Consider the following 15,643-nt stretch of genomic DNA (forward strand, 5'->3'; position numbering starts at 1 on the left):
TACATTACCATACTGTGTACATTACCATACTGTGTACATTACCATACTGTGAACATTACCATACTTTGTACATCACCATACTCTGTACATTACCATACTGTGTACATTACCATACCGTGTACATTACCATACTATGTACATTACCATACTGTTTACATTACCATACTGTTTATATTACCATACTGTGTACATTACCATACTGTCTACATTACCATACTGTGCACATATTGTATACATTACCATACTGTTTAAATTACCATATTGTGTACATTACCATACTCTGTTCATTACCATACTGTTTACATTACCAAACTGTTTACACTACCATACTGTGTACATTACCATACTGTTTACATTACATTACATATGTTGGCTTATCAGTACTTACAGTGACACTCAAGTACCTAAACCACACATAAACACGTGGTTGAGTTAACAAAAATACTGTATATCCCATAAGTTACAGCTATGATCAGCCGCGTGTGTTTATCAAAAGTTAGGGAATCAAGCTAGACACTTTGTGTCATCAAGATCATGAACATCCATCAAATGAGACAATGACCCAAAGATTTGAAAAACTAGCTTGCATATTTATGAAAAACTATAAACTTTTATCTATTTTACAACAATTACGAATCAAGTTATTGCCACTTCTATAAATAACTTGTTCTGCCGTATCGTGCGAGGGTCTTTATGTGGGATAAAACCAGAGCACCCGGAGCAAACCAACATAGTTGGTTTGAAAGAGAGGGCGTATAATCTAATAATTTGCCTAGCGGAGCGAGGCCAAAAAATTTTTGGACCTTATTTTTGCTAAAAATCTACGGAACACCCATCGGATGGGGGAATCAGTATAAAAAGAAATCAGAGTATGTGTTTAATTAATGAATATGATAAATTGCCATATTCAATACAATATTAGCAGATTACGATAGACTTTTTTTAAGCCGCTCTAGGCGAGAGACGAGCGGCTTATAAGTTCTGTCCAGAAAACGAAATGACGGACCCACTTCCGTTCGGGGTGCGTGCGCATATTTCAGTTTTGCATGCTTCCGCTATATAGTTTCGTTATCGTAAATAGAAAGTAGAATCTCTGACCACTCACCTGTGGGTTACATAAAGTCTTCTGATACTCTTCTCTTAATAATAATCCATACTTTAAATAATTGCTGAAAACAAAATGTTTATCTCCGGTGCATTCTACGAGTGTTGTGGTGAAATTCGTGCACTGGGTTAGAGCGTTTTAGCAACTCTGATTGAGGTCTGAGGAGGTTTACGCGTGTGAAACACATGATTCGAAAAAGCACATGTGAAGCCTGTCAATCATTGACGCTGTCTGTAGAAGGAAGAAGTAAATATATAGATACTTATAAACCGTATGAGTGATGAAGTATAACCTTTATTTTGATGTTTCAAACGGGAACGTAATATGACATATCGTGCTTAGGTTGATAACGGTAATGGCTCTTGAGACGAGACGATATATGTGAACCGTGTATGCTTATCAAACATTTCTGTAATACAGCATGCTTTTTCTGGTGTATTTATTTATGCAAATGTAACAATCTAAGAACATGACACAACTGCCGCTGCTGTTTGACAAGAATTCGCGCCGTGTCAAAATATTATCCAATCCGGTGTAAGGGAAATAACTCTTACGTTGGTAAAGTCGCATTGAGAGATATTTGTGAGATTTTGTATACTCAATGACAGTAAATAAAGACACTACATATATTATTAATGATTATTAATATGAATGAAAAATAAATAAAATTAAAAGGAGTACAATGTCTCTTTTATCCATGCATGTTTTCCCCACTACTGTTAATTACTCTCATTTCACAAGCACAAATGCACCTATTCTTTATTATCCATTCAGAAAATTATAACAATGCGTCACACTTAAAGAGGGTGAAAAAGGAGGAGAGGGAGAATTTTTTAAGGCATCATTTAAGAGGTGATTGATTTTGGAAATTCCAAAGGCAACATCATCACATGACCTGATTTTCAATTAGCATAATACAGAACAAATGTCTGAGGTATTATAGTAGATATTGATGTTCAACGTGTTACTGAAGCAATTAAATTTAAAGTGGTGAGCGGCTTTAATGTCACACTGACATAATTCTAGTTGTTAGGTTTTTTTTAAAAGGGGTACGCCCATTACGCCCTCACCTGGACCCGCCCCTGCAAGTGATCACATACCTTTTCACGTCCCATCGAGGAATCGAATCCCGGCCGCCGTGGTAAAAGGCTGGTGCGCTATCCACCCGACAAGTGTATATGATTAATAGACGACGATATGGGGGGGGGGGGGGGGGNATGCCATCTTGGATCCAAGATGGCGCCTTAGCAACCCCCTTAACCTACGGCCCCATATCTTCATCACTTCATCATGTGGTTATTTTTGCGTGTGACGTCATCAATTTAGTGTTACTGACTGAATTATCTCCCCCTGTTTTCAATAGGTTTGTATATTGAGTGTGACGTCATTTTGACGGAATTAACTCCCCTTGTTTCTGACTTTTTACCTTCTGATTTCGGGTATTGCATCCATGGACTGTCTCTTTCTCTCTCTGCAATGCTTGACAGACCTGCGAACCCTTGCATGAGGAGAAAGAATGCATGCATAAATGAAAATCGCTATTACTTGTACATTGTTTTCAATAGGCGTGTGTATTGCGTGTGACGTCATCAAATGGCATTTACCGACGGAATTCAGAATTCTCCACCTCATTGAACGAGTTTCCTCCCAACACGACGTCACGACCCATGAAAAAAATCATCATTTAAGATCAAATATTAATTAACTACCTTTCAGCATCCAAGCTGTCCGAGGGCCTGAGGCCAAACCTGATCAGGTTCTTTGTATATATACCAGTATGTTTATGTTTAGACTGATCGACAGTGTGGTACAAGATGGCGTCCAGGTTCGGGATCGCATTATTTGGTTTGGGGAACATGGGTAAGTCTATAGCTCGATGGTGGTGTAGTTTTTCGTAGACTTACAGATTGGCAGGACTGTTTAATGTTACAGACTAGTTTTGTTTATCACCTTTGTGATTTGTTGAGATTTACATGTTTTAGCGGTAAAAAATGGTTGTTGGAAACTTGTTTAGCGACAAGAGAATAGTTAAAATAAATCACTGAAGTTAAACCTTACCATACGGAACCTTTATACAAAGTAAAGATGAAAATAAATATATAACCAACAGTGATAATCAAAATGTAACGGGGCTAGACCAGGATTCAAACCCCGATCACAATACGTGGTCGCTCCTACCAACTCAACAACCCGATATGTGGTAATTCCTCTAAAATAAAATTAAGGGGAGATAACCGTATGTATAAACAATACAGCGGAAACCTTTAGTGGTTTGCCTGCTGTGGGACAAAGAGTCTTTATTAATTTATGGTACAGCAATACTAGGTAAGTTCGCTTAAACATTTACCTACATACTTGATAATTCTTAACAAGTGGAATAGTTTCTGTAACGTACCAATGCTGATTTCACTTTGGAATAGTTTCTGTAACGTACCAATGCTGATGTCACGTGTGCCATTTCGTTATTTCGGCTTTTGCTATGTCCCGTTCTGGTTTTTTCGCCTGGAAAGACAAATAAATAAAACTATATATGGTTGAATAAGGCCTTTTCGCAGAACGCCGAGAATTCAGATTTTATGATTTTCGTCTTTTCGAGGGGATAAGACAAAACAGCGAGAATTAAGGTTTGTCGAAATTCTTCTTTCTGGGGCGAAAAAACGACACATCGCGATTGGACAAATCAGCTATTTGAATTAACCGATGACAAATGTAAAGATATGTTCTCGTGTATATTTGTTAAAAGGCTTGGTGCATGCTAAGAACGTAAGATAGGTTCTCGTGTGTATTTGTTAAAAGGCTTGGTGCATGCTAACAATGTAAGATATGTTCTGGTGCGTATTTGTTAAAAGGCTTGGTGCATGCTAAGAACGTAAGATCGGTTCTCGTGTGTATTTGTTCAAAGGCTTGGTGCATGCTAACAATGTAAGATATGTTCTCTTGCGTATTTGTTAAAAGGCTTGGTGCATGCCAACAATGTAAGATAGGTTCTCGTGTGTATTTGTTAAAAGGCTTGGTGCATGCTAACAATGTAAGATAGGTTCTTGTGTGTATTTGTTAACAGGCTTGGTGCATGCTAACAATGTAAGATATGTTCTGTTGCGTATTTGTTAAAAGGCTTGGTGCATGCTAACAATGTAAGATAGGTTCTCGTGTGTATTTGTTAAAAGGTTTGGTGCATGCTAACAATGCAGAGATATGTTCTCGTGTGTATTTGTTAACAGGCTTGGTGCATGCTAAGAATGTAAGATAGGTTCTCGTGTGTATTTGTTAACAGGCTTGGCGCATGCTAACAATGTAAGATAGGTTCTCTTGCGTATTTGTTAACAGGCTTGGCGCATGCTAACAATGTAAGATAGGTTCTTGTGTGTATTTGTTAACAGGCTTGGCGAATGCTAACAATGGAAGATAGGTTCTCGTGTGTATTTGTTAACAGGCTTGGTGCATGCTAAGAATGCGATTTTGTCCCCGAGGGCTTCTGTGAAATGGATCATCCGAAACCGTCTTGAAGATGCTGAGAAGTTTGTGAAGGATCTGAATCTGAGCGCACGATGTACGACACCTGATAGAGTGGATGAGGTTTACGCTGACCCAGAGTACGTAGCCGAATGACCCTGGTCAAAACTACAATTGTATTACCATTTTATGACATGAAATGTTACATAAGGTTACCGTAAATGTTTTATATTAATTAAGGTATTCTTGACATCAATGATCATTTCTTTTTGATATCAGGAAACTCTCGATTTCAAGGATAAGGACGTATTCGATCATCGCTAAAAGCGGATTCATTCTTGTTTTGTTTAAAGGGGATAACTCACGAGAAAATATTTTCTCGTTTACAGATAGTGCCGACTGTTACCGATTGTCGATAAAAAGTTGATTCGAACAAAGACCAGTAAACACACTTATAAAACAAGCCTAACATGCACATCTCAATGACTAGTTAGCTCACCTGCCCGAAGGGATAAAGGATTACCAAGTTTGTTCAAATGAATGACCTTCACCCATTTGCAAGGTCACAGGGGTAAAATATGTTTAAACAACTTCTAAATAATCTTAAGGTCCAGAGTAGTCATATTTTGCCAGAAACATGCTGATATGAAAGGCTATAAAGTCTGTTCAACTTTATGTCCTTGTTTGACTTTCAAGTTCACACGGTCACATGTTTAAAACTTTTAATATATTCTTTTGAATCAAACACTGGTGTTTTACTTGTAGCTATATTTTAGTCACCTATTGAGAATACAAGTGTAAGATTAATACCAGGTGAGCGATTCAGGCCCATTGGGCCTCTTGTATCTGTTTATGTAAACTAACTTGTCAACAAACACCCCAGCAGGACATAATAATCATGATTTACATGTGAATAAAAAATACCTACCGTTGACGTTAAACGTAACTGTCTTAAGAGTCCAACTGTATATTAGTAAACATTTCCTACGAATCTTTATTATTATGTAAATGTAAAAAGCAGTTTAATGAATGTGAATTAAAATGTTTATATAAATAGATATCTCCATTTCATACTCAAGGTTGAAGGTAAAAGGTAAAAAAAATACTTGTCAATAATATAAGTAGGTGGTTGATTGTATGAATTTAGGATAGGCGTGCATGGGACATAAACATATTAACTTATTAAAATGTTATCTAATCTTTATTTACAACATAACCAGCATTACAAAGTTAAACTTCCATAACAGCGGTAGAATATTTTAGGAGCTTTTTATTAGCTCACCGGGTCCTAAGGACCAAGATGAGCTTATGTCATACCGTGGTGTCCGTTGTCCGTCCGTCCGTCCTCCGTACGTCAACAATTTCTTCAAACGACTTCTCCTTCTTAACCACTGATTGGAATTTAACTAAAATTGACTGGAAGCATCCCTAGGTGGCGGGGATTCAACATTGTACAAATAGTACGGCCGATCCCCAAGGGGGATGAGGGGCGGGGCCAAAAGGGGGTAATTTGGCTATATTGCTATAAACGACTTCTTCTATAGAACTATGCACTGGATATCAACCATATTTAGTTGGGGCGAATCATAGTTTATTACTTGGAAATGGTTGAGATCCCCACCCTATAACTATATATACAATTGCTGAGTAAAAAGAGAAATATGCACATATGCTTCCAGGATTGCCCTGGGGTCTGCCCCCACCCTTGGAGACATAGTCTATGGGTCATAACTTTGAAACGGTTGAGATCTCCATCCCAAAACTGTATATTCAAATTCTGGGCATAAAAAAGACGAATGCATTCATAATATTACAATAGACCCTGGGGTCTGGCCAAACCCTTAGGGACCTTGTTTCTGAGTCCCACCTTGGAAACAGTTGAGATCCCACCCTATAACCAAATTTATAATTGCTGGGCATAAAGAGACGAATGCAGTCATGATATTAAAATTGACCCCGGCGTCTGCCCCACCCATGCAGACTCAACCCCTGGGTCATAACTTTGAAACGGTTGAGATCCCCACCCTTTAACCATACAAACAATTGATGAGTATAAAAAGACGAATGCACATATGCTTCCAGGATTAACCCGGGGCCTGCCCTACCCTTAGATACTCAACCCCTGGATCTTAATTTCAAAACTGTTAAGATCCCCATCCCTAAACTATATAAGCGATTGGCATTAAGAGACGAATGCAGTCATGATATTAGAATTAACCCCGGGGTTTGCCCCACCTTTGCAGACTAAACCCCTGGTTCATAAGTTTGGAACGGTTGAGATCCCCACCCAAACACTATATATTCAATTGCTGGGCATAAAAAAGACGAATGCAGTAATGATTTTATAATTGATCCTGGAGTATGCCCAAGGATTGGCCTTGCGATCTGGCCCATTCCCTTGTGTTTTATTTGGAGAATATTTTTCCATGATTACTGAAATATCCATATGAGCGATACAGGCCCTATGGGCCTCTTATATTGTAAGAGTGTCGTCATCTTGTGATCAGCACATAAATAATAATACATTAGAATGATCAAATGTTATTCTGAATTAAATTGATTTGTACAGAAATAAAATCGGTCGAAAGTCCTTCAGAAATAAACATTCTTTATCGCCATGACGAAAGCCATGTTGCTAAAAAAAATCACAACAACATTGACTTCAAATTAACGCTTCTGTTCGTTGCTTTGTCAAAGTTGTTCTGAAATTGTTTTATTCATAAACATGTGTCGTTTGCTTATGTTACATTGCATGCAATTAAGAAAAAATTAAATATATACAGCATATTTTCACTGATTTTCTGATTTTCCACAGGGTGCATGCCACATTTATATGTTCCCCTTCAACGACACATGATAAAATTATACAGGATTCTCTCTACGCAGGTAGGTCTAATGGTACTGTCGACAATGTCACGCCAACCATATACGACACAAATAAAGATGTTCTCGCTACAGGTAAGTCTAAGAGTCTAAAGAATCTAAGTCATTAAGATGCCATCGATCAATCCATGTCACACGGGATTCCCTCGTAGAAATCATGTAGGATTCTCGTCCACAACAGAAGATTCTGTAACATAATCCAAGCCGAGGCGTTACAGAATATTAGACCGAGAATGAGATAACACGAGCATGCTCAGTTACATTACTTTTGTTCACGCACTTTCTAGTTCGAAAAACAACTGAATACGCTATAGTATACAAGCGTCCCGTCATGCACCGCAATATATATATATTGCCTGTTCACTTCTAAAGCTACGTTTGAACGCTTTCACGTAAACAATGTAGTCCGTCCTTACTTGACAGAAAACATATTTCACAGTGATGATTACATTTTATTTACAACATCAGGTCGCACACCAAAACAATCTTTAATATTTTTGTTTAATATACTAGTGTATCAGCGCTGGTAAATGCATCGTTGTGTGAAATAACCGCAAAATGTCGCGTAAATGTGCCAGACAGATCGAACGAAATAGAAAAATCTAGAACTGGGTATCACGTGGGATATCTCTGTCTGAGGTGCGAGAAAAGAGTAATTAGAATTCGTAAGCGATCGCATTGTATTGTTATATTTATTCCTCAGGTTTATAAATCATTATAATATATGACACAATTTTTTCCTTACTCCTCATTGGTTAGATGACAACAACGTGGGTGTCGATGATTAATGACTTGGTGTTACTATATTTAGAAAGAACAAGTTAATATTTACTTTAACAAAGGGCAATAATTGATCAATATCAACTGCTTATATACAGGCTAATAATTAACTTTAAAACAATAAACAGTCGTGAAGATATTGCACATTTTAAAGAGGATACTCTTGGTTACTGGTTTGGACATTTTACCCAAAATATCCTTATCTGTCGTACGCGGACATTACAAATGGATAATGAAGTTCATCCTCGAAACTTTAGGGTTTACGCTCACTACGTTTTAAGTACCCCAGCAATATGTCATGACGAAGTCGAAAGCTCTGTACGCGCAGCATTGGTGAGGATACAAGAACACTAGTTTCATCTTTTGATACATCAAAATAATCAATGTTATCATGACATAATCCACGGTAAAAAGAATGTAAGTGTGCGTAACGCCCTGTAATCTCGTGGATGAGTAACGATCGACGCGCACTCATTGGTGACGACATCTGGTGGAGTAGTTTTACTGATCATGTACATGTGGTTGTACGGTATTGACGATCCTGGAACAGGAAATATTGATACAAGTGTGTAGTTAAATATTGATCTTGGAATATTGATATGGTTGTGTATATAAATATGGTAATATCAATTTTGGAATATTGATATGGTTGTGTGTATAAATATGATAATATTGATAAGGTTGTGTATATAAATATGGTAATATTGATAATGGAATATTGATATGGTTGTGTATATAAATATGGAAATATTGATCTTGGAATATTGATATGGTTGTGTATATAAATATGATAATATTGATCTTGGTTATGCAGATAAAGCAGTTTTCTGCGAAAAACCTGTCACTGTTGCTATAGACACAACAAGGAAATGTTATGATCTGGCAGAGGCTAGAAACCTTCCACTTTTCTGCGCATTTCACAGGTAAACTTCAAGTATACATAAAGCTAGTTGTATCTATTCCTACATCAAATCAGAGTTATTCGTTTATTATTCAGAAAATATTTTCATAGATTAACGAGCGTAAAAAAGCATGAGACATTGCCCATTCTTTTTCCAGCTGGAAACTTTCATTTCTTATTTTGTGTAACCCATCAATCTATTTCCAGTTTACCGTTTTTGGTTTTAGATTCGTGCTTAGTTGCATCTCGGAGTGTCAATTTAAAATATTATAGATCAGAGTATATGTTGTAGCTGGGTTTAATTTTTCTTTAAAGGCAATTCGACCCAAGTTTTAAGAAACTTTACGATAGGATCCACTCTGGGGAGTTAGGACGAGTACGACTGATCAAGGTGACTAGTCGAGACCTCTGCCTGCCACCTCTCTCCTATCTGAAAACATCAGGTAAATAAACAAACTACTACGTGAATGCCTCAGATATTTGATTTCTTTTTCTTTTTCTTTTTCTTTCAAATACAACGACTTAGATATCATACTCTTTACAAACTTGGGGGGGGGGGGGGAATACTTAAGTGTCATAAAATGTCATTCGAACTCAAAATCGATAGAAATCGGACAAAATAGAAACAAATGTAAGTTATCGAGGGAGTCCTTCTTTAACACTGTCGGTATGTTAATCTTAAAATGAATTAAATGTGATGACTTTTAACAGTAAAGTTTCCTGTGTCCTACGTCACTGCATTTGAAGTTGATTAAACAGCAATATGTACACTATTCTACCAACACACCCTTCTTCGTGTCTCCTTAAACCAAGGGCAATAAATATTGAACTCTACAGAAACAATAACACAGCAATAGATATTGTACTCTACGGAAACATTAACACAGCAATATATATTGTACTCTACGGAAACATTAACACAACAATATATATTGTACTCTACGGAAACATGAACACAGCAATATATATTGTACTCTACGGAAACATTAACACAGCATTATATATTGTACTCTACGGAAACATGAACACAGCAATATATATTGTACTCAACGGAAACATTAACACAGCAATATATATTTTACTCTACGGAAACAATAACACAGCAATATATATTGAACTCTACGGAAACATTAACACAGCATTATATATTGTACTCTACGGAAACATTAACACAACAATATATATTATACTCTACGGAAACATGAACACAGCAATATATATTGTTCTCTACGGAAACATTAACACAGCAATATATATAGTACTCTACGGAAACATTAACACAGCAATATATATTGGACTCTACAGAAACAATAACACAGCAATGTATATTGTACTCTACAGAAACAATAACACACCAATAGATATTGTACTCTACAGAAACAATAACACAGCGATAAATATTGTACTCTACAGAAACATTAACACAGCAATATATATAGTACTCTACGGAAACATTAACACAGCAATATATATAGTACTCTACGGAAACATTAACACAGCATTATATATTGTACTCTACGGAAACATTAACACATCAATATATATTGTACTCTACGGAAACACTAACACAGCAATATATATTGTACTCTACGGAAACAATAACACAGCAATAGATATTGAACTCTACAGAAACATTAACACAGCAATATATATTGTGCTCTACGGAAACATTAACACAACAATATATATTATACTCTACGGAAACATGAACACAGCAATATATATTGTTCTCTACGGAAACATTAACACAGCAATATATATTGGACTCTACGGAAACATGAACACAGCAATATATATTGCACTCTACGGAAACATTAACACAGCAATATATATTGGACTCTACAGAAACAATAACACAGCAATGTATATTGTACTCTACAGAAACAATAACACAGCGATAAATATTGTACTCTACAGAAACATTAACACAGCAATATATATTGGACTCTACGGAAACATGAACACAGCAATATATATTGTACTCTACGGAAACAATAACACAGCATTAAAGATGACAATGTTTACACTCCATTATTGTCGTCTGCTTCAGTTTATCGGAATTTAGGAGCGGCGGCTCTTTCCTATTTTTCTAGATTGGTTCCAAATAAGGGATCTTGGGTAGAGAAACTCGAGTGCGTAGGGCCAACACGATGTTTTATTTCCCAGTCATGTGATGAATGAGGTATCAGATGAGGTTTGATAAATTTGAATAAAATCTTGAAGGTTGATTCAAATTTCTGAAGGATAATCTTGTTTGTGACAGGTGGAATCATAGCCGATTCAACCATCCATGACTTGAATTTCGCCCTATGGTTGGCTGGTTCTAAGCCTCAGACAGTTTATGTTCAGGGCATGAACTTTAAACCAGAGTTAGCCTCCATCCCCGACCTGGACCAGGTTCTCGTTACCATTAAACACGAGAACGGCACCCTAACCCTCATCGACAACGGGAGACTAGCACCGTACGGCTATGACCAAAGACTGGAGGTAAAAAGGTTTCCTAAAATATGTATTCAGATAAAGAGTACCAAAAAATAAAACTGTATTATTACCACTATCACATATATTAATTTATGTCCTTTTCAAAAGAAACATTAAATAAAATGCACATGTTTTCCTGCATTTGAAACTTTGAAAATAAAAAAGATGTAACCATTACTGGCGCGAACTGAGTACTGTTACACTTTACCAGTGTTGCAATTCAGGGAATATACATTAACAGCACCAAAATGAGAGTCCAATTTCTTATACACAAAAATAGAAATTGACATTGAAAAAAAGCACATAACATGACACCGTAATTCTGGGGAAACTCCTTTTGGTTGCTTCGTCATATAATATTTAAATACAATATACGGGAGATAGCTCAAAGTCAAAAACTGTGTGTAGAACTCTGCGATCGGTACCCTTTAAATCAAGTGATGGATGTTGCAAATGCCAATCAGAAATATGCATATACATGTACAGTAGCTACCGGAAGTGTTTGCAACAAAAAATAATAGTTTAGATTGATGCGTACAAAGTCTACTTTTATAATATGGTGCATTTGAAATACAGTTTAATTGTCAAATTGTTAAGAAGGTCTAAATGTATCCTAATTATGCATTGTACCGTCTTCTATATGAGAAAAATCACGAATTTTAACGATGCAAGCCTATGCTGTTTTGTAATGAATTAATTTCTTATCATTATGAACCAGGTACTTTGTGAAGAAGGTTTGCTTTCCGTAGGAAATCGTGAATGTGATCACGTGACGGAGGCAGGACACCACGTAACCTCAGAGCCTCGTATTTACGATCAGTTTACTAACCGATACAACGAAGCCTACAGCAACGAATTGGAGCACTTCCTTGACGTCCTTCAGGGTATATATACTACATAATTAATATATAGGTAGCGGAGAAGAACTATCGACACAAGAAGTAAACAAAAATAGCCAATCTGGTCTTATCCTGAGTGCTCTAAATATATACAGATTGATCCATCATTATAACGTTTCATTTTATACATTATAGCTGTATATTTAGGTTAACAAAATTAACTTTTATTATGTTTTCTTTCGGAATGAGAGTCATCAGTTCGGTAACAATGATAATTAATAAGTTTGTTTTGAACACAAAAAGTAATTGCAAATAAATTATTTTTCGAGCTTTCGAAAACGTCTGTTTGCTTTGTCAAGCAATGAGTGCAAATGACCGGTGTCTGGACTCCATACCACTGAAAACAAGTAATTAAGTAAACCTTAATATGCAGAGTCGGTCAAGTCAGTTGTCAGAAAATATCATAATATCAGTTGTTAAGTGCTTGAAAGGGAGGACAACTAGAAAGTGAGGAAAATCAAAGAATCCATCTGGGTTAGGAGGAAAAGGGGAATCGATGAACTGAGACGAGGGGGCCACCAGCTGAGACATCTTTATAACCCCATTTTGACATCCACTTAGGGGCGGGATGGGAAAACATATTACTCGTCCCTCTGACTACATACAATATTAGAGTGGTATTTGGCGAAATGTGTCCATATTTTATTTTGACAGCTGACTTTACTAAATAAGCTTATAGTTATTTTTATTTCCACAGGGAAGTCAGATCTACGTATTACTAAGAATGACACCGTGGAGACGATGCGTCTGATTCAAGCTTGTAAGCTGTCTATAGCACGCGGCCTTCCAGTAGATTACAATGAGGAGCTTGAATAAATAACGTACACGTCTGATATTATTAAATGTATATTAATAGTGTCATATAATTCCTCATATCTCATATTGATAATTTACATTGGGAAATGTAATATTTGAATTCATTTATACACACACGTCTTTTACGTTGCGTACATGTTCATTTATGAACTTAAATGAATTTACAGCAATTATAAAACAAATGCTAACAACTTTTACCACAATTTTACACCAGCAATGTTTTTTCTTGTCATTTGAACCGTGACATTTACTTATAGTATTGCAAATTTTAAAAAAGTTGTCATCGCAAGGTAAAGCTTTGTTCTGTCACAGAATTTACTGAGTGACACAAAGCCAACATTGTTGTTGTAGTTTTGATAGGGTTAAACGTTTAATATAGTATAAGTGATGTTTTGGTGATTTTGGATTGCACTATGGAGCTTTCCTACATATTTCGTTTCCGCCATGTCGTCTGATATTGAAGGAAGGATTTTTAACATCCCAGATCAATATTTTTCATCCAGCAATTTGACAGCATTGGGCGATTCGACCCTGGAGAAGCCAGCAATGTTATAACGCAGTTTTACTGCGAAAATGGATATGATATTAATCATGGCTTATCTGTAGTTTGTGGACATTGTTTGTATTTGGGGAAAAAAGACCAGTCTTTTCTTCAGATGAAATCCCTCTTCTACCCGTTGCACAGTTCAATGTTGATACCAGAAAACTGTCGTTAACTATTAATCAAGTGAACAATGTTACGAACGTGGAAAGCGCATTTACGCATAACAAATATTATCAGATTTTAAAGATTGTAGTAATATAAAATTGACCTCATTAATATGTTTCATTGTATATTATTTTATATAGAGCTCAACATTTTTAAATTAGATCAATACAAAAATAAAGAATATACATTAATTTTGTTTTTTTAATGTATACATTCGCCACAAACATCGAATTATATACATTTGTATGTTTAATGTTTATGCCTATATAAGTAAGTCTTCGAAACGAGACAAATATGTACATTTATAAACATTGCAAAATAAAGAGTATTTAAAAGAAAGCATCTGTCTTATATTTTTGATGCAGGTTTAAAATGTCATGATATTGTGATGTGTGATTTTTCTGCGAAACGAATAAGGCAGCCGTAAGCAGCGTAAAAGAAAAACAAAGAAACATAATTAAAAAAGATTGGATAGTAAAAGATGCGATCCGAACTGTCGTAATTTGGTATGTTAAACGTATCATGTGTAGAACCAGCACAGGGAAAACGCTCACCGCCTGGTCCATCCCCCTCGACCAGTCTGGGGGGGTTGTACCTAGCACACAGGGGAACAGTCTGGCGTGGTTGTACCTAGAACACAGGGGAAACGTTCACCGCCTGGTCCATCCACCTCGACCAGTCTGGCGTGGGTGTACCTAGCACACAGGGAAAACTCTCACCGCCTGGTCCATCCCCCTCGACCAGTCTGGCGTGGCTGTACCTAGCACACAGGGAAAACTCTCACCGCCTGGTCCATCCCCCTCGCCCAGTCTGGCGTGGTTGTACCTAGCACACAGGGGAAACGCTCACCGCCTGGTCCCTCCCATCGACCAGTCTGGCGTGGTTGTACCTAGCACACAGGGAAAACGTTCACCGCCTGGTCCATCCCTCTCGACCAGTCTGGCGTGGTTGCACCTAGCACACAGGGGAAACGCTCACCGCCTGGTCCATCCCCCTCGAGCAGTCTGGCGTGGTTGTACTTGCTAGCACACAGGGAAAACGTTCACCGCCTGGGCCATCCCCCTCGACCAGTCTGGCGCGGTTGTACCTAGCACACAGGGAAAACGTTCTCCGCCTGGTCCATCCCCCTCGACCAGCCTGGCGTGGTTGTACCTAGCACACAGTGGAAACGCTCACCGCCTGGTCCATCCCCCCTCGCCCAGTCTGGCGTGGTTGCACCTAGCACCCAGGGGAAACGCTCACCGCCTGGTCCCTCCCCCTCGACCAGACTGGCGTGGGTGTACCTAGCACACAGGGAAAACGTTCGCCGCCTGGTCCATCCCTCTCGACCAGTCTGGCGGGGTTGCACCTAGCACACAGGGGAAACGTTCACCGCCAGGTCCCTCCCATCGACCAATCTGGCGTGGTTGTACCTAGCACACATGGAAAACGTTCACCGACGGGTCCATCCCCCTCGACCAGTCTGGAGTGGTTGTACCTAGCACACAGGGAAACCGCTCCCCGCCTGGTCCATCCACCTCGACCAGTCTGGCGTGGGTGTACCTAGCACACAGGGAAAACGTTCACCGCCTGGGCCATCCCCCTCGACCAGTCTGGCGTGGATGTACCTAGCACTT

At 37.9% G+C, this 15,643-nt stretch overlaps 1 protein-coding gene across 1 annotated transcript in view; it reads left to right on the forward strand.

Moving 5' to 3' along the window:
• Positions 1-14,213, forward strand: part of LOC110464263 (uncharacterized oxidoreductase YrbE-like) — a 20,103-nt gene extending 5,890 nt beyond the window's left edge. The window contains exons 3-10 of the mRNA XM_021519373.1: positions 2,897-2,965; positions 4,539-4,698; positions 7,374-7,444; positions 9,036-9,144; positions 9,438-9,565; positions 11,386-11,609; positions 12,322-12,487; positions 13,200-14,213. Of these exons, the coding sequence (XP_021375048.1) occupies positions 2,920-2,965; positions 4,539-4,698; positions 7,374-7,444; positions 9,036-9,144; positions 9,438-9,565; positions 11,386-11,609; positions 12,322-12,487; positions 13,200-13,318 (1,023 nt within the window). The 5' untranslated portion in view covers positions 2,897-2,919 and the 3' untranslated portion in view covers positions 13,319-14,213. The remainder of the gene's footprint in view (positions 1-2,896; positions 2,966-4,538; positions 4,699-7,373; positions 7,445-9,035; positions 9,145-9,437; positions 9,566-11,385; positions 11,610-12,321; positions 12,488-13,199) is intronic.
• Positions 14,214-15,643: the final 1,430 nt, after the last annotated feature.

The sequence above is a fragment of the Mizuhopecten yessoensis genome, unplaced genomic scaffold (assembly GCF_002113885.1).
Source record: "Mizuhopecten yessoensis strain PY_sf001 unplaced genomic scaffold, ASM211388v2 scaffold10977, whole genome shotgun sequence".
Classification (NCBI taxonomy): domain Eukaryota; kingdom Metazoa; phylum Mollusca; class Bivalvia; order Pectinida; family Pectinidae; genus Mizuhopecten; species Mizuhopecten yessoensis.